The sequence below is a fragment of the Callospermophilus lateralis genome, chromosome 3 (genome assembly GCF_048772815.1).
Source record: "Callospermophilus lateralis isolate mCalLat2 chromosome 3, mCalLat2.hap1, whole genome shotgun sequence".
Classification (NCBI taxonomy): Eukaryota; Metazoa; Chordata; class Mammalia; order Rodentia; family Sciuridae; genus Callospermophilus; species Callospermophilus lateralis.
Genome location: NC_135307.1, coordinates 115215824 through 115233964, shown reverse-complemented (window position 1 = coordinate 115233964; position 18141 = coordinate 115215824). Strand labels below are relative to the sequence as shown.

Genomic DNA, 18141 nt, shown 5'->3' with positions numbered 1-18141 from the left:
GGAGTCATAATATAAAAGGATTGATTTAAGATGTATTGAGATTAAATTTAAGATGTTTAGGGAACTGAGTCAAGCTGGTCAGGATGATTATGGACATGAAGCTTGCTGTGTTTACTAACATGCTGAGCATATTGCTTTTCCTGCTTGTCTTCCTCTATTACTACCTAGCCATCAGTAATCCCCAAAAAGAAATGAAAGTGGTGGTTCCATCCCAGTGTTCCAAGAGATAGGGTGAGGCAAGATGAAGGGTGGGAGGGGCCTTCACACTTCACTTCATCCCCCTACCCATCCCAGAATGGCAGCAATTATTACATATGAATTCTTCCAAACAACTTTTATTTACTCAAAGTATTCCTTACCCATGGAACAAGAAGCTGCCACTGAATCGGGGCCAGTTTAGGGGCTGCTTTTTTTCTGTTGTCTCCCCCTCAATAAAAAAGTAAACATATTGGTATTCGGGAGGTAGCTCAGTGGTACAGCACTTGTCTAGCACATCGAGGAGCTGGATTCAATCTCCAGTTCCATAAAAAAATAAAAATTTTAAGATTTTTACAACGTAAAATTGATTCAGTTTAAATGAGGATAGAAATCTAAAATGCTTCCTTCTCAAGGTTCAGGCTGAATAAATCACAGATGATATTTACTAAGGAACATGAAAGAAATTTAGAGTGAGAAGATGAGTCTGCCTGTGAGGTATCCAAGTGGAGCTGTTTCAAAGGCAATTCATCCAAAAGGCAACTTGAAATTCAAGAAGGTTAGGATGGAGATATAGATTTTGGAAGCCCAGTTTATAGGTGTGTGTCTCTAATGCCGATTTAAACAGAAAACATTTGTTGGAAGGGCACTAGTTTGGGTACCATGATTCAGGTAGGAGACCCAAGATTAGAAAATAGGTAGGAACAATGGAAGGCGAGTTCACCAGAACAAAGGCCAGAACCAGCCCAGCAAGAACATTGCTCCTGCTGTTATCTTCAGACACTGGATGTCACCACCACCAATTCCCACACTACAGCTGCTGGGCATGAGATTAGGCTGAGCCTACTGTGGCAACTGTCACTGGGATGAATTCTCCATGGTTTTATTTCTCTGAATCATTTCAGAATCTCCATTTCCGGGGGCTGCTTGACTAAGCCTAGGTCATATGCTTCTGTCTTACCTGCTGAAGATCTGGGAAAGTAAAGATCCAAACTTTTGGTGTCTGTCATGGAAGGCAGGCTCTGCTTATCTATATGATTTGTAACGTAAGAAGGGGATTCAGATTCTGAGAAGCCTAAAATGAGCTAGGTCTGCTTCACCAGGGTGCTGTTGAAAACACTGGAAAGCGTGATAAGAGAAAAAAAAGGCTTATGCTGGCCTGTTTTCTTATTTAAATAGTAAATAAAGGAAAAGGAGTCTATTAAGAATGCAGTGAAGGAATCACATGAGAAAGAAACTGGAAGAGGCTATTTCAAAGGAGCCAACAGAGGTTGAGAGGATAGGATGATCAACAATGCCGAATGACATCAAGTGGTTTACCAAGCCTGAATATTTCCAGTGGACTTGGCAGTTCAGAAGTCATTTGTAACTTTGATGAAAGTATTTTCAGTAGAGATTCTGGGAAGACTCAGATGGCACCCATGGAAGTGTAGATGCAGAGTATAGACTACTACTAGAAGCTTGGCTGCAGGCAAGAAAAACCAGAAGCATATCAGATTAAAACAGGATTTTTTTAAAAGGTTGGGCTAATTGATCATATTTGTATGCTAAGATCAAAGAGTAAAAAAGAGGAAAGAGTTGAATATACATGAAGGAAAGGGTAAGCAAAGGAGCAGTTAGCGAAGAGGCAAAAAGGAGATACAGATCACAATGAAAGGATTAACCTTGGATTTGAAGGGAGATCTCCACTCGGCTTTGTGAAATATAAAAGATGGGAGACAGCCAATGTCAGGGGACAGAAAGTGGAGGCAGCAACCCTCATGGCGCCTTTATTTTATCTGTGAAACAGAATGAAGGATGGTGTGGAAGGGATGCTTGTTAGACTGAGAGCTCAGCTAATGAGACTATGTATTGGGTACAAGTTAAGTGAGCTTAAGCAATTTGTTCTAGATAAAGAGTGATTCACAGAACCCCAAGGTCAGAGGGCCTCACTAAGTGTCTGAGAAGCCACCAGGAGGTAGAGAACTATCTTGTCATTTCTAGTTTCTACTTCTCCATGCTTCATTCTCTGTCCTAGAATGTCTTTATCCATTCTCATTTCACATAATAGGTGGGAGATGGATAGAGTTTAGTTAGAATCATAATCTCTCAGCCCTATTTCAGATTCCCAGGAGAGAATATTTGTTTAGAATAGATGAGATCAGAATACACTTACAGTTCAATAAACTGCAACCAGGGTGCCAGGGGTCACAAAATACAAAAATGGCCCTGAAGCTTGTGGATTTGGAGTGTGAATGTGGGAAATATAATTCCCAAAGAATGGGCTCATGGGCTGGACTAACCTAAAATGGTTTCCACCTACAAGTTCAAGTCTGTAGGACTGAGTGGTTTCCTTCATCCTAGTTTAGGATGAGAGAAAAGAGAAGATACATAGTTAAAATTACCCATGAGTGTTTTTTTTAAAAAGATTAAGGTCAATCATACAAAAATGCCATTAATGTGACTGACTTAAAGAAATGGAATGGAGGGGCTGGGTTGTAGCTCAGTGGTAGAGCACTTGCCTAGCATGTGTGAGGCACTGGGTTCAATCCTCGGTACCACATAAAAATAAATAAATAAAACAAAGATATTATGTCCATCTATAACAAAATATTTTTTCAAAAATATCGGGAATGGATAGGAAAATAAGCAAGGCCAGGAAGGTCCTGAAAAACTATGAAGCAGTTGAGACTCACCATGAGTAACTGAGTAGTGGTGTGAGATGGTAAGGGTTCAGGAGGGGGAGTCCTGAAAGGTTATGGAATTCTGGAGTTGAACATTTCACTGAAGGAGTCAGAACTCCTGTGCCTACCCAAAATTTTGTGCTGTATTCACACTCCCATACACATGTGGTTCTCAGAAGCTATTATGCGACCCTGCATTAGGGAGTAGAACCAACTCTTTCCCCAACTACTCTGACCTTCTGCACTCTGCAATTGGGCTATATTCCTTACTTTTTCAGTTATTATATACAACGGGTGTGTCAAACTGAGATACTGTTGTGGCCCAGGCTGAGTGGCAAGGTGAACAGAGGTGGGCATTGAAATGAAAATCAGTCAGAAAGGAGGGGCTGAAGATATACAAATGTAAAAGAGAATCCTTACTGGGAAAATTCTGACATCAGTTCAGAAGCAATAAATATGGCATATGGTTTTTTCATTTAGGGTTAAGGCCCTCCTTGTGTGTGCTGTGTCCAGCTAAAAAGAGGAAGTGAGGAAGAGGAGTATGTCCAAGATGAACCTTTTCCCATGAGTGCTGATGGAAAAGAAGGTTATATGGGAGCCCAAGACTGGTAAATATGAGAGGAAGTCTGGCCATATCTAGGGATAATAACCATAAAAACTACAATTTCAGCTTCCATTTATGGACTATAGATGCTCCTCAACTTACAATGGGATTATGCTCCAATTAACTCATTTAGTACACCTAACCCACTGAAAGAACATTATACTTAGCAACAGGGCACTGCAAAGTATCAGTTGTTTACCCTCTTGATCTTGTGGCTGATTGGGCAACTTTGATCAGATGTTCTGCCCCACTGAGAGAGACTGCAGTGCATAATGCGATGTCCAAGAAAAGTACAGAATTCAAAGTATAGTTTCTATTAAATAGGTATTGGGTTTGAACCATAATAAATTAGAATGATCTTAAGTTGAACCATGTAAATTGGGACATCTGTACTTCATAGTCAAAGGATTATGCTATTTACTTTTTGTGTGTGTGAGGACTGAATCCTTGCACATACTTAAGCAAGCATTCCACCACTGAGCTACACCCCCAGCCCTCTTTCATTTTTTATACCTTTGTTTTATTTATTTTTATGTGTTTTGCTGAGGATCAAACCCAGTGCTTCACACACTTATTTTATTTGTGAGTCATCATCTAGCTAAATTGCCCAGGCTGGCCTCAATTTGCTATCCTTCTGCTCAGCCTCCGGAGTAGCTAGGATTTTGGTGGTGTGCTGCTCGCTTGGCTTGCTGGTTACTTCAAATGTATTAATTTTAATCCTATGAAATTTCAGGTATTTGTGCTCATTTGGGGAGCATATATACTAAAATTGGAATAATGTAGAATAGATTAGCATTCCCTGTGCAAATTCATGAAGCATTCCACATGAAAAAAGTTACAAATATTTGTTTATATCCTACAAAAATGGTTCAAACTAATACATATGGTTTAAGCTAATACTATCTCATTTTACCTTCAATACAACAGCCCTATGAAATAGGCATTATTGTCTCCAGTTCAAAGATGAGAAAATATTGGTGCAACATGTCTATAATCCCAGCTACTAGGGATCTGAGACAGCAGGATCACAAGTTCAAACCCAACTGGGCATTCAAGCAGACCCTGTCTCAAAATAAAAAATAAAAAGGACAGGGGATGTAACTCAGCCATAGAAAGCTTGCCTTAACATGTGTGAGGCCCTGGTTCACGCCCCAGTATTGAAGAGACAGAGACAGAGAGAGAGAGAGAGAGAGAAACGGAGAGACACAGAAAGACAGAGACAGGGGTAGAATGAATAAAGACTCAGAAAATGAAAAGTTTTTATTTTAGGTTGCACAATAAAGTGCTGAAACCAGGCTTTGAACCTACCTTAACTTTGAAGGTCAGGGTACTTTCCATACTGAAGCTACCAGGGGAACAAATTAGTCAAACTGTAAGAATTAAAAGAGTCTAAGATATTTGACTCTCACTTTCGAGAGAGATACTTGGAGTCAGTAATACCTGGGGAGAGGACGGGGCTCTAGGCCTCTGTGGGCCGACTCCCAGCGTTCAGTAAGGAGGATCCCTCCCAGCAAGCAGGTGGATTGCCTTATCTGCGCATTCCTCCGAACCACAGAGGGAGCCAAACGCAAACATTCCTCCTTTGGCGAGCACTCCGCCCACTTCCCAGAGCCTCTCTTCTTTCTCCACTCCCCCTCTCCAACCCACTGCGCAGGCGCCACCTTCTCGCTCCGTACCCCTCCCAACTAGCGACTATTGGGCAAGCGCCCTGAAGCTGGCGTTCGGAGCGGAGGCGCGCCCGGCTGCCGGCCGCGCGGCGGTTGGTCAGGAGAGAGACACGTGATCGCGGTTGTCGCGGCGCGAGCGTGCGCAGAGTGGCCCAGCGCACCGTGACGGAACGACTAGGCGTGGGGTGCGCGACCTCGCCCGCCCGGCCTGGTCCCCGCCCCTTGGCCCGCCGCTCCGCCCCCGCGGGGCGTCCCGGGCCGCTCGTCCCCTCAGCGGCGGCCGCGCGCGGCCCGGGGTCGCCGTGAGTACTCGCGAGGCTGGCCTGTGGGGCGGCCACCACGGGGACGGGGCGGGGCGGCCAGACCGCTGGAAGGGTGTGGGGTCTGCCCCGCCTCGGCGGCGGGGGATGAAGTGAGGGGTTTGGACCAGGTGGTTCTGAGGGTGGCTCCTAGACTTAGGCTTCGCTCAGGCCCGGCGGCTGAACCACAGAAGCGGCCAGAGCTTTCTCGGGAAGGCAGGGGTTGGGTGTCTGGGGCTTCAGAGGAAACCCGGAAAACTGTAACTGCTGCCTCAAGGGAGGCCCTAGGGCCTGCCCTAGAAGTGCGGGTGGCAGGGTGTTTTCAGGACCAGCCGGGTTCTCTTTTTCCGCCGGGTACCTGGGGTTGCGCTATCCTGCGGGAATCGCCACTCCCTGGCTCTTTTCTTCGCTCTTTGTTTAATGGCCTAGCCTTTCTGAGACTGGAACCCTCGGTATAGAGGGGAGTTTTTTTGTTTTTTGTTTTTTTACTTGCCCAAAACCACAAAGCTGGGAGTCAAGCCCAGAGTTTAAATGAGGAGATCAGAAGCTTCTCTGACTAGGCGTAGAGGATCCCCATGAACCTAGGGAAAAAGACCTTTGTGATCCAGACTTGAGGCTTATTTACATTTGGTTTATTCCCATGGAAATACATAAAGCATTCCATGGTAGTTGTCATCATTCAAAATAAACACTAAAGTTAACAACACCCTTCTTTGGGCATTCTTCATATAGTCTATATTTGGCCCAACTTCTTGTGAAATACTCCCTCTTTATTTTATCATTTCAATAAAAAAGACATGTCTTGCTGAATTCATGAACAACTCCCTCAATTAATTATAGTCTCATCACATGAATATTGGATGTAATTTGGACTTGTCAAATGATATAGTTCACCTATACTCCTAACCTTAAGCAAGTTGTATGACTTCCATATACCTGAGTGTCTCTGCATAACATGAAAGTTTTGAACTAGGTAAACTTTCAACCTTATTTGTTATTTAAATGATTTTATGAATTCTATTAAAATGATTCTGTGAATTCTGTGACCAATCACCTGCTTCCCCCCCCCCCCCCCCCCACTCTGCATGTTTTCTTTCTCTTTGTCTTGAGGATCTATCTCAGGGCCTTATGTGGCTATACTCTCCAGCTCTTAAACCCACTCACCTCTCTGAGAATGGTATTGAGAATAGACAGTAGAAGTCCCTTTCACTACGTTAGCCTGGTTTGAAAATGCCAGTAATTTGTGAACGTCTCTTTTTGGACAGGAAAAACTCTCTGCTCTGAACTTTTTTTTTTTTTTTTCCCCTCCTTGTGAAAGCAGCAACAGCCTTTGGAGAGATGCTGAGTTTTTCTTGACTTCTACAGTGATAAAGACCCTGAGAAAGTTACTACTTCTGGCCTGTGTGGCCATCATCTTACCACTCCTCCCCCAAGACAACCCAGCCTGAACATTAGTGCCTCCCTCTTTATTCCTCTGTGATCATCCAGATCAATGCTTGACTGTTTATTTTCAAATTTCACAAGCCCAGCCCCAGATCTTCATATTCTGGTTCTCAGCTGCTCTTGAAGGTGAATGAAGTCTTGCTGTTTAAAATCTGTTTGTTTTTTTTTTTTTTTTAATGATTTTTGCCTATGCATGGAGGTGGTTTAGGTTATTGTATGAATGTCTTGTTTGACTTAGTTATAGAGCAGAGAGCTCATTATTCGGTTAATATGTTAAGGAACTAAGAACATAGTGAAAACAGTTAAAATCTATGCCATAGGGGGCTGGGGATGTGGTTCATGCGGTAGAGCGCTCACCTGGCATGCGTGCGGCCCGCCTGGCATGCGTGCGGCTCGGGTTCGATCCTCAACACTACATACAAAGAAAGATGTTGTGTCCGCCAAAAACTAAAAAATAAATATTAAAATTCTCTCTCTCTCTTTCTCTAAAAAAAAAAAAAAAATTTATGCCATAGAACTTACATTCTGATGGGAGATAAATGTATGCTAGACTGTAGTAAGTATTTTGGGAGAAGAGAAATAGTGCTAGTATGTGTTGAGTTGTTGCTGTTTTATATAGGATACTCAAGGTGACCTTTGAGCAGAATGTGGATATGTGCATTGAAAGGGAACAGCAGAGGCAACAGAAGTTTTTTAGGCAGTTGTTAGGGTAGCTTTGCTATCTACCATTTAACCCTTCATAGTTTAACAGATGTTTTGTTTTGTTTTTCCCTGCTGCATGTGGAGTCTTTAGTGGGGCTAAAAGTTGCTTGGTATACAGTTGAGGTCTTTAGGATTAGAAATAAGCAGGAGAAAAGGTTAGGGGTTAGTGGTTTTTTTTTTTTTTTTTTAATGCATTTGTTGGGATCATTATGGATTTTTATTTGGGGACTAGGTTCCAAGATGATCCCAGGGCATTATTTTGGCCATAACAATTCAGACCATGTTTATTTGAGGACGTTCAGTATTGTTGAGGACTTTGTTAGATATGATTGTCGCATAATGGCTTACAGTAATATTGATGTTTTAAAAAAGAAGATGGCTCACTATGGAGAAATGACTGAGAAAAAGAGTGTGATTCTGGTTCTTAATTGTGGTGAGGATTGGTATGGTGAAGAATATTTAAAAATGAACTGGTTAGACAGGATAGCATAAACATTTGATCTGCCATCATCACATTTGGCTTTGAGGTTATTGTAGCATTATGAAGTAGAATAGGTCCTTGTTCCAATCCCAGCTCTACCGTTTGAATTTAATGGCAGTACCTTATGTTTGTATAGTGTTTTCATGGTTCATTATCTTTATTTCATTTTATTTTTGGTTCCCGGGATTGAACCCAGGAGCACTTAACCACTGAACCACATCCCTAGCCCTTTTTAAAGTTGGTTTTTTTTTTTGTTTTTTGTTTTCTGTTTTTTTGCGACAGAGTCTCACTAAGTTGTTTAGGGTTGCTGAGGTTGGCTTTGAACTTAGAATCTTCCTTCCTCAGCTTCCCTAGCTGCTGGGATTAAAGGCATGCACCGCTGTGCCTGGCATCCCCAGCCCTTTTTATTTTTATTTTGATGTAGGTCTCATTAAGTTGCTTAGGGCTCATCACATTGCTGAGACTGGCTTCAAACTTGTGATCCTTCTGCTTCAGCCTCTCAAGTCGCTGGGATCACAGGCCTGCACCACTGTACCTGGCATTGTTCATTACCTTTAAAGAAGGACATACAAAAGTGAATGTGTATACATGTAAGTATATCTCTTTACATGTATATCTCTTTACATGTAATAAAAGTGTACCTGTGTATAAGCCATCTAGCTATTAAGTGGTGATGTAACTAGTTGTTATATGCTTTCCACAGAACAGTGACCTGTTACCACAGTAGCAGAGTCTGATATCCCCAGCAGATCTCCAGTTGCTTCTAACATCACCTCCCTCCCTTATCTCCCTTTGTGGTCTCCTAAATGCCCATCTCGTTGGCCTGGGTTCAGTTGGTGGTATGGAGGGGTGCTGCCTAGCACTGACCTGGGAGTGTGTGTGATCTACTGACCCAATGGTAAGAACTGACTGCTTACTTCTTCCAACTAATCATCCAGTGGGTAGATGAGACAATGTGCTGACCTTATCTTTCCCCAGTATTTTCTCTCTTGCCCTTTTGGAAGAGTGTGGTATCTGAAGTTAAAGAAAGGAGAAGGGGCAGGAAATAGTATTACTTGGGGGAGAAGTGTTTGTGTGTGTATGTGTTTTCTTAGGGTAAAAGGGGTGTGTTAAATACATTAAGAGATAGAAACAGAATAATGAGATAAGAGAGCTTACGTATACTTGGGTGCTTCCTTGGGTAATGATCCTAGAAGAGGCCAGCTTATACTACAATCCAAATATACTTAGAAATCAACTTTATCATTGAAGTCTTTTGTGTCCCTCCCTCATTGGCTACCAGAGCCTTGATCATACGGAGAGTTAAGAAGGCCATAATTCCTCACTGTTTTCTTCTTTCTCAAGTTAGAGCTATGCCTTGGATATAATCAGATTCAGGAAGAGATAGACTTGGTAAAGGGTGAGGCAAAAAGTGTAATGGGATTAAGTCTTTAGTTATTCTACCCTAAGGAACCTTTTCCTGTTCTGTCGCCTCACCATATTCCATGGAATGAAAGGGACTTAAGAAATAATTGTATCTTTATTTCTCATCATTAGGACATCAAAGGCCAGTTCTGGAATGATGATGATTCAGAAGGAGATAATGAATCAGAGGAATTTCTCTATGGAGTTCAGGTGAGGTTATATTCTTTATAATATTCAATGTTGGGTGGTCTTGATTTTATTCTCTGGATACATCAAGAGTGAAAGAAGTTGTCCTGGAGCACTGATGAGATGAGGATATAATGTTGGTATGGTCTAATTATGGTCTTGTCAGAGCTTATCCCATGTCTTTGCTCCTGCTAGGCTGGGACTTATACCTGTTACAGAGTAAACTACATCCTCTGTAAATGAAAGCCATACGTGTTTTCATAGGAACTTTTTTTTTTTTAATACTTATTTCACTAGCCAGTGAGGATTATTCATTAGGTCAAGTCTTAAAAGGACACACTCTTGAGCAAAAATGCTCACACTTTCAGAACACTCTTCAGATAGAACTTACTTGAGTTAAAATCTGTACCCTTTAGCCTATCTGAGTTTTAGCAGGTCAGTGCCTGAGAGGAAAAGCTAAAGATTTAAAGGATGTGAACTCCTCAAGAAAAGCCTACATTTGGTCTTCAGAAACTTCCTTAAAGTGTGATGTAGGAGGAAGGGATTTGTCAATAAACTCTCTAGCTAGGGCCACCATCAAGAACTCCTTTATATAAGTAGCTTTCGCTTCCCTGTACTGCTGCTGTTTGTTTCCCTCTGTTTCTGGTGTATCTTCATGTTCTTTTTATTTTTGTCTGTCTTTCCCTGTTTATATATCCTTTTCCACCCCTCCTACCACCCTACATTTTTTGCTGCTATCTTAGGGGAGCTGTGCAGCTGACCTGTATCGACACCCACAGCTTGATGCAGACATTGAAGCTGTGAAGGAGATCTACAGTGAGAACTCTGTATCCATCAGGTAGGACTCTACTTCAGGATGGCAGGGGAGCAAGTCACTTATTTCTGAGTTGTTAAAAGGCTAAAGGGTTTTTTTCTTTTTATGTTGTGATAAGGGGATAAATGGTGAGCTTAATGATAAAATTTGCCCAAAATACTGATGCTTGGCTAACAGGAGGTATTGGTAGTAAAACTACTTTTCTTAGAAGTTCCTTCTTAGTCAGGGGCACCTACAATCCCAGCTACTGGGAAGGCTAAAGCAGGAGTAATGCAAGTTCAAGGTCAGCCTTAACTGCTTAGTGAGACAGTGTCTCAAAAATAATAATACCATAAAAATAAAAAGGGCTAGGTGCTCCTGGGTTTAATCTTCAGTATGGCCAAAACAGCAACAACAACGATAATAATAATAAGTAAATAAATTTCTTCTTATCCTAAATTCCTGAAAGTCAGTAATTTTACTTTTGATGTAAGAAGAGTTTCTGTCCTAGAGAAAGCCCTGATCATATAAGTGTCTTGAGATCATCCAGCTAAGACCCTATATACAGACTGTCTTCTAGCCTTTCCTCTCCCCTGTCCCCAGTTCAGTTCTCCTTCTGTCTCAGTTTCTGTTTCCTTTTTCTCCCTTAATGAGACTCACCTGTGGTTGCCTGTATCTCTGTAGAGAATATGGAACTATCGATGACGTGGACATTGATCTCCACATCAACATCAGCTTCCTCGATGTAAGTGGTGCTAGTACCTGCCAACAACATGTCTATCTGGACTTGTGGATTTTGTCATGTAGGCCAGGAGTCTTGTTCCTGAGTGCTGTATTTGGAGCACAGGTTCTTCATCTCTGTCTTTCCTAGACCATCAGCAGACAGTGGTGTGTACTGTCATGTGCATGTATGTGTTGCATAGGGGAAACTTCAAGTCCATTCCAATTGTAAACTGGGAACTTTCCCTTATTCTTTTAGGAGGAAGTATCTACAGCCTGGAAGGTCCTCCGGACAGAACCTATTGTGTTAAGGCTGAGATTTTCTCTCTCCCAGTACCTTGATGGACCAGGTAAAAGCAGTGATTTGGGCAAGCAGGTACTCTGAGTGTGGTCTAATCTAAAGTTTTAAGTTAACTGAAGTAGGAAAAAAATAGGAGTAAGGCCCTTGGGCTCAATCTACAGCTATTGATAGGGAATTTTCAGTTTCATGTCATTGATGTCTTCTTGATAGCTATTCCTTAAAGGCCTTCTTGGTTAATGAAATTGTTTTCTAGTTCCAAGATATCATTTATTCTTCCCTTTCCTTCAATTTCCTACTGAGAATATTTGAAATTGATTAGAGAGCTTCCACAATCTATCTACCTCAGAAGTTTTTCTCTTCCACATTATTATTTAGAATATGCAGTAGCTACTGTTTTGAGACTGTGAGGAAACTATTCCACTGAACTATGGCTTTAAATTCTAAGGAGGATAGAGATATGTATACACTAGGAACTTTCTCTTCTTTTTGCAGAACCATCAATTGAGGTTTTCCAGCCATCGAATAAGGAAGGGTTTGGACTGGGTCTTCAGTTGAAAAAGTAAGAAATTTGATTTTTTTTTTAGTTATGGATATGTGAGGGAAAGAGAGATGGACACATGTGTTAGTCAGCTTTTTGTATCTGTGGTAAAATACCTGAGTTATTCACTTTGAAAGTAGGAAAAATTTATTTTGGCATAGAGTGTTAAAGATTTCAGTCCATGATTGCTTGGATCTATTGCTTTGGGCCTGTGGTAGCATAGTACAGCATGGTGGGAGTGCATGGTAGAAGAGGCCTGTTCACCTAATGGTGGAAGGGAAGAAGGAAATAAAGAAATGGAAAGTGAAGGCCTAGGGTTCCAATATCCCCTTCAGGGGCATACCCTCTGACCCTAACTTCCTCCCACTAGGTCTTACTTTATAAAGGTCACATTTTTCAATAGTGCCATAAGCTGGGACCAGACCTTCAACACATAGACTTTTGGGGGACATCAAAGATGTAAACTATAGCAACACATGTGCATGGACAGAGCCTTGGATCGAATGTTTCCTTTTTAAAAATACCCTTTTGAAATAAGCCCAGGAAAAACTAAGAAACAAATTTGAAGGCTGAGGCATGGCAAGTTTGAGGCAAGCTTTGGCAACCTAGTAAGACCCTGTCTCAAATATTCTTGAAAAAGACTGGGGATGTAGCTGAGTGGCATAGTGCCCATCTAGCGTGTGTGAAGCCCTAGGGTAATTTCCCAATATCAACAAAAACCAAACAAAAAATGAGGGAAGAATGGTAGTACCAAAGGCAGAAAAGTAGGGATTGAACCCAGGGGTGCTTTACTGCTGAGCTACACTTCCAGCAGGATACACCCTAAACCTGGAATCGCCCTAAACCCGGATCTGCCCTGGTCCTTGAGCAGGGTCACCTTTCTCAAACATTCATGCAATGTCACTGCAAATGACCTGGGTCCAAGGCAAGCCCATTTCCACAATGGAGAGTCTTCCCTCTAAGCAACATTGGGTAGGCTGACAAAGAAATTGCCATGCGTCATTCCTACTTGGCTATGGCTCTCAGCAATTTTTTAGTTGTAGTTAGACACAATATCTCTATTTATTTATTTCTATGTGGTGCTGAGGATCAAACCCAGGGCCTCACATGTGCTAGGCGAGTGCTCTACCGATGAGCCACAATCCCAGCCCCTCCAATCCTTTTTATTTTGAGACAGGGTCTTGCTAAGTTTCTGAGGCTGGCCTCAAACTTCTAATCCTCTTGCCTTAGTCTCCTGAGATGCTAGGATTAAGGTGTGTGCCATTGGCCCAGTGAGTCAGGTTCTGAGTAGATTACTTCCTGCTCCTCTGAGAGCTGGTTCTTCTGAATTTGAGCTTCTTTTGGATAGATAATGAGGTGGATGGTTGCTAATAACTTTCCCTTGTTAGTTATAATTTCAAAGTACCATTTTAGAGAGGATTCTCCCCCTATTATCTTGTGTTTGGAGAAGAAATAGATCTATTTTCATGATTTTTGATGGGTATTCAACTACTGAGGAGTCCCCTTGTTGGTTTGTAAAGCAACAGCACAGTTTATTTGAAAGAACTCTAAATTAATACCTGGAGACTTATACTCTAGTCCCAGTTCCAGTCAGGATTAGCCACCTGTGTGGTCTTGGACAAGTTGTGAACCTGCCTCTACATCTGCCCTATAAACCTTTCAGAACTATGTAAATGAAATGAGGGGTATATGCAACCACTTTGCAAAATGTAAAGTTTTATTAAAATGTCAAGTCTGGTGGGTTGCTGTGGTGCATACCTGTAATCCCAGTGGCGTGGGAAGCTGAGGCAGGAGTATTGCAAGCTTGAGGCCAGCCTAGGCAATTTAGCAAGACCCTGTCTCAAAACAAAATAAAAAAGGCTGGAGATGTTGTTCAGTGGTTCAGTCTCTAGTACAAAAAAAAAAAAAAAAAAAAAAAAAAGCCAGATCTTGGGCTTTTGTCCTTTAGGCAGTAAGAACATTGAAGGGTTTTAAGCAAAAAAGGACATGGTCAGATTAAGTTTCAGAAAAAGTATTCTGGTAACTTTGTAGTTGGACCAGAACTAGTTTAGTATGAAGCTTTTATATACCCTTAGACATGAAATGATGATGAAGGGCTGAGCTAAAATGTGGCTATAGATTAGAATAGAAGTGAGAGCTGGTTCAATGGTAGAGCATTTGCCTAGGCTTAAGTCCCTAAGTTCAATTCTTACTAGTAAGTGAACAAAAAAAAAAAAAAAAAAAAAAAAGGAAGAAAAAATAAAGGATTACAAGAATGGAGATGAAACAGAATGATTTTTGGGGTATAAGTCAATAAGACTGGGCTTGGATATTTTGTATACATTCGCGAGAGCCAAGGAGTAGTGGAAAATTACTTTAGATTTCCAGCCCTCCTGTCTAGGTAAATTGTGATGCCACCAATTTAAATAGGGATATAAGAAGAGAAGCACGGACTGGGATGTAACTCGGTGGTAATGCACTTTCCTAGTACATGCCTGGCTCAGGCCTCCAACACCACAAGGAAAAGAAAATAGCAGAGTGTAGCATGAGAATAGATACCCCTGCCAACCACCAGTTTCTTTTTGAAACTGGGTATTGAACCCAGGGCACTTAACTACTGAGTCACAGTCCCAGGCCTTTATATTTTATTTTGAGGCAGTCTCACAAAGTTGCTCAGAGCATTGCTAAGTTGCTGAAGCTGGCTTTGAACTCATGATCTTCTTGCCTCAGTCTCCTGAGCCACTGGGATTATAGATGTGTGCCACTGTGCTCAGGTGATAATCCAATTTTTTAAAGGTAACTTTAGGATATATAAATAGAGATGGCTCATATACAGTGTGTATATGAAGTACAGTTTGGTATGTATAGGAGAGGTTAGGGTTGAAGATAGTCATCAGCGTGTGGATAGAAATTAAAACCAGTGAATATGAGATAGCTAAAGGAGAGCATGATAGAAAAGAAAATAGAATCAAAGGTAATATACCTTTTAACACCTAGACAGAATACCCAGAGAAAGAAGAAACACTAAAAGTAGGTCAGAGAAGAATGGAATCACAGAAGACAAGGCAAGACAACTTCTTTATCGAGGGTCAGATGCCAGTGAAGATCTGTAAGAGGAGAATTTTGAAGTTTCTATTTGATTTAGCTTAACAATGAGAACAATTTTAATGGAATGGTGAGGTAGGAGCCACAATAATTTGAGAATTGAATGATTAGCAAGAAAGTAGAAACAATAATTATGAATTGGGAAATTTAGATGAGTTTAGAAGGGGGAAAGTGTGAGATACTTAGACTGAGGTACAGAAATTTGAAATTTTTTTGTAATCTTTGGGAAAGGAACCAACAAGAGACAAGAATGATTGATAGATTGAGGTTCCTAAAAAGGCAAGAAGGGGCTGAGATAGAGCACAAATAGAGAAATTGTCTTAAATAGGATGTCACTTTGGTCCAGAGAGTGGAGGGATTGAGGTCAGGGTGGAAATAGGTATTATAATAGGATTAGAAAAATTAAAGGAGCTGGTATCTGATGGCTTTCTCTAATTAGAAGGAAAAGAGATTGTTGGCTTTAGGTGAAATTAGAAACTTGAGAAGTTGAATAATTATATTGTATCAGAAATGATAAAACTGTTCAAGGACAAGTGAAAGGACTGACAAGTCTGGGAGTTGGAAACTATAATTATAGTATTTCTTTATTTGAAATACCTCGGATTAAACCTGGGACCTCACATATGCTAGACACTAAATCCCTAGTCTTTTTAAATTTGATTTTGAGACAGGGTCTTGTGAAGTCATGATACTGGCCTCAAATTGTGATCCTCCTATCTCAGTCTTCCAGGTTGCTGGTATTACAGGCATGTGCCACCACACCTTTCTGGAAACTGTAAATTTGGGGATGTAGTGTTTTTTTTTTTTTTTTTTTTTTTTAATATTTATTTTTTAGCTGGACACAATATCTTCATTTTATTTTTATGTGATGCTGAGGATCGAACCCGGGGTCTCACACTTGCTAGGCGAGCGCTTCTACCACTGAGCCACAACCCCAGCCCGGGATGTAATTTTTCATCTAACAATGTCAGTATCTTTTATGTTCCCAGTTCTTTTCTTCACTATTCACAAGGCAGAGTGCCTCTGTCCTCCCATCTCTGTTCTGGTTTCAATATAGTCATTCTTGGCAGTAAATTTCAGGTTCACAGCCTTTGAAGGCTCACCTTTGAGATCTCCCTGAAAGTGCAAAAAGCATTTCAGAATTTTTCTGATCCATTTACATAGTCAATGGGAGAGTGTACTATGATCCACTTTTTCTCACAGTGGATCCAGTGGAACGTACCCCTTTTTGAGTTTTTTGTCTTTGGCTTAGACTTTTGGCCCAGGACCTACTTCTCTCCAGTCCCCTTCTGGGGTTCATACTGAGTCTTCATTTTTATCAGTTCTTTTTACCTTTACTCTCCAGGTCTCCCAGTTTCCCCATCATACAGGACTCCATGCTGAAAGGCAAACTGGGTGAACCAGAGCTACGAGTTGGGCGCCTCATTTAGGATAGCATTTAAGATAGTAATTTTCATGTGCTAAGGTCATCTCAAGGCGGGTGTTCAAGCACACCTTCCCCTATCACAATTAGTTTTGCAGTCTTTGGAATTAGATTATTTGCCTTGCCTATTTCCTATTTCTTGACCTTCTTCTTTGCCTGATCTTGCCTAAACCTATTCTCTTTGATTCTTCAGGATCCTGGGTATGTTCACATCCCAACAATGGAAACATCTGAGCAACGATTTCTTGAAGACCCAGCAGGAGAAGAGGCACAGTTGGTTCAAGGCAAGTGGTACCATCAAGAAGTTCCGAGCTGGCCTCAGCATCTTCTCACCCATTCCCAAGTAAGAACCCCCTTAGCTAATCATCTGTAATCACCTCAGTCTTGTCTTAGCCTCATTCCCATCTTCTGGAATACATGAATTAATTTTTTCTGTCCTCTTTCTTGGTCCTCCAAATTCTATACCTTTAACTACTAATACCACTCACATGGTTTTTGTCCCCTTTGTGTCCTTACTCTTCTGTTCCTAGTCCAATGTTCATACCTCATCCTGTATATAAAATACAGTAATTCTGAGCTCATGGTAATATATTTGGAGATGTGCATGCTGATCTTTCCATCTTGTCTTCCTTTGGTTCTCATCCTTATTCCCTGTCCTAAGGAGGCAGAGTTATGGAACAGGCACCGACTCCTGGCTCTTATGCAAGGGCGCATTGATTTATTATCTAGACTGGAAATAAATATTGCTTTATTCTTTGACCCTAGATATACATTGTTTCCTTCTTGGTTATCTTCTGATCTTCCCAAAGGCAGACACAAACCTAGGTTTGTAGCTTCTCAGGCACCATTATTGACAGTCAGATAGTTAACAGGATACAACTACTTCTTGCCAGTGTGTAGCACTTAATCCTTCTCTTTTATGACAGAGAGTAAATGAACAGGTCTCCTCTCCGAGGGATTGTTTCATACCTGGTGTTAATGCCTAGGCTTTGCCTTTACCTCCCTTCCATGTCCCAATCTGAAAAAGGTACAGGTAATGACGTACAAATCAATTCATTTAGTTGGTGTGGTGGTGCATGCCATTCAGCCATTTGGGAGCCTGAGACAGAAGAATTGCAAGTTTGAAGCAGCTTCAGCAATTTATCAAGACCCTGTCTCAAAAATAAAAAGACTTTGAGTGTAACTCAGTGGTAGAATGCCCCTGGGTTCAATCCCCAGTACCAAAATATATAAATCCAATAGTATGATCCACTTTTTCTCACAGTGGATCCAGTGGAATGTACCCCTTTTTGAGTTTTTTGTCTTTGGCTTAGACTTTTGGCCTAGGACCTACTTCTCTTCAGTCCCCTTCTGGGATTCATACTGAGTCTTCATTTTTATCAGTTCTTTTACCTTCACTCTCCAGGTCTCCCAGTTTCCCCATCATACAGGACTCCATGCTGAAAGGCAAACTGGGTGTACCAGAGCTACGAGTTGGGCGCCTCATGAATCGTTCCATCTCCTGTACCATGAAGAACCCCAAAGTGGAGGTGTTTGGCTACCCTCCCAGCCCTCAGGCAGGTCTTCTGTGCCCTCAGCACGTGGGCCTCCCTCCCCCAGCACGGACCTCTCCTTTGGTACATGGGCTGGGGAGGATTT

The 18141-nt window shown here is 41.5% G+C and overlaps 1 protein-coding gene and 1 non-coding gene across 10 annotated transcripts in view; both read left to right on the top strand.

Moving 5' to 3' along the window:
- The first annotated feature begins 4201 nt into the window (after nucleotides 1-4201).
- Nucleotides 4202-4309, top strand: LOC143396045 (U6 spliceosomal RNA). Its single transcript, XR_013090936.1, has one exon. It is a non-coding gene; the product is annotated as a U6 spliceosomal RNA (small nuclear RNA).
- A 1035-nt stretch (nucleotides 4310-5344) lies between these two features.
- The window catches only part of Parp6 (poly(ADP-ribose) polymerase family member 6), a 31409-nt gene continuing 18612 nt past the window's right edge, over nucleotides 5345-18141 (top strand). For 2 of the 9 annotated variants that reach the window (XM_076851035.2, XM_076851044.2), the window contains exons 1-10: nucleotides 5444-6997; nucleotides 8550-8644; nucleotides 8758-8952; nucleotides 9591-9668; nucleotides 10388-10482; nucleotides 11122-11182; nucleotides 11417-11507; nucleotides 11951-12017; nucleotides 16697-16846; nucleotides 17909-18119. In XM_076851035.2, the coding sequence (XP_076707150.1) occupies nucleotides 8950-8952; nucleotides 9591-9668; nucleotides 10388-10482; nucleotides 11122-11182; nucleotides 11417-11507; nucleotides 11951-12017; nucleotides 16697-16846; nucleotides 17909-18119 (756 nt within the window). In that variant the 5' untranslated portion in view covers nucleotides 5444-6997; nucleotides 8550-8644; nucleotides 8758-8949. The other 7 variants (XM_076851043.2, XM_076851042.2, XM_076851036.2 and 4 more) reach the window with 6 other exon arrangements.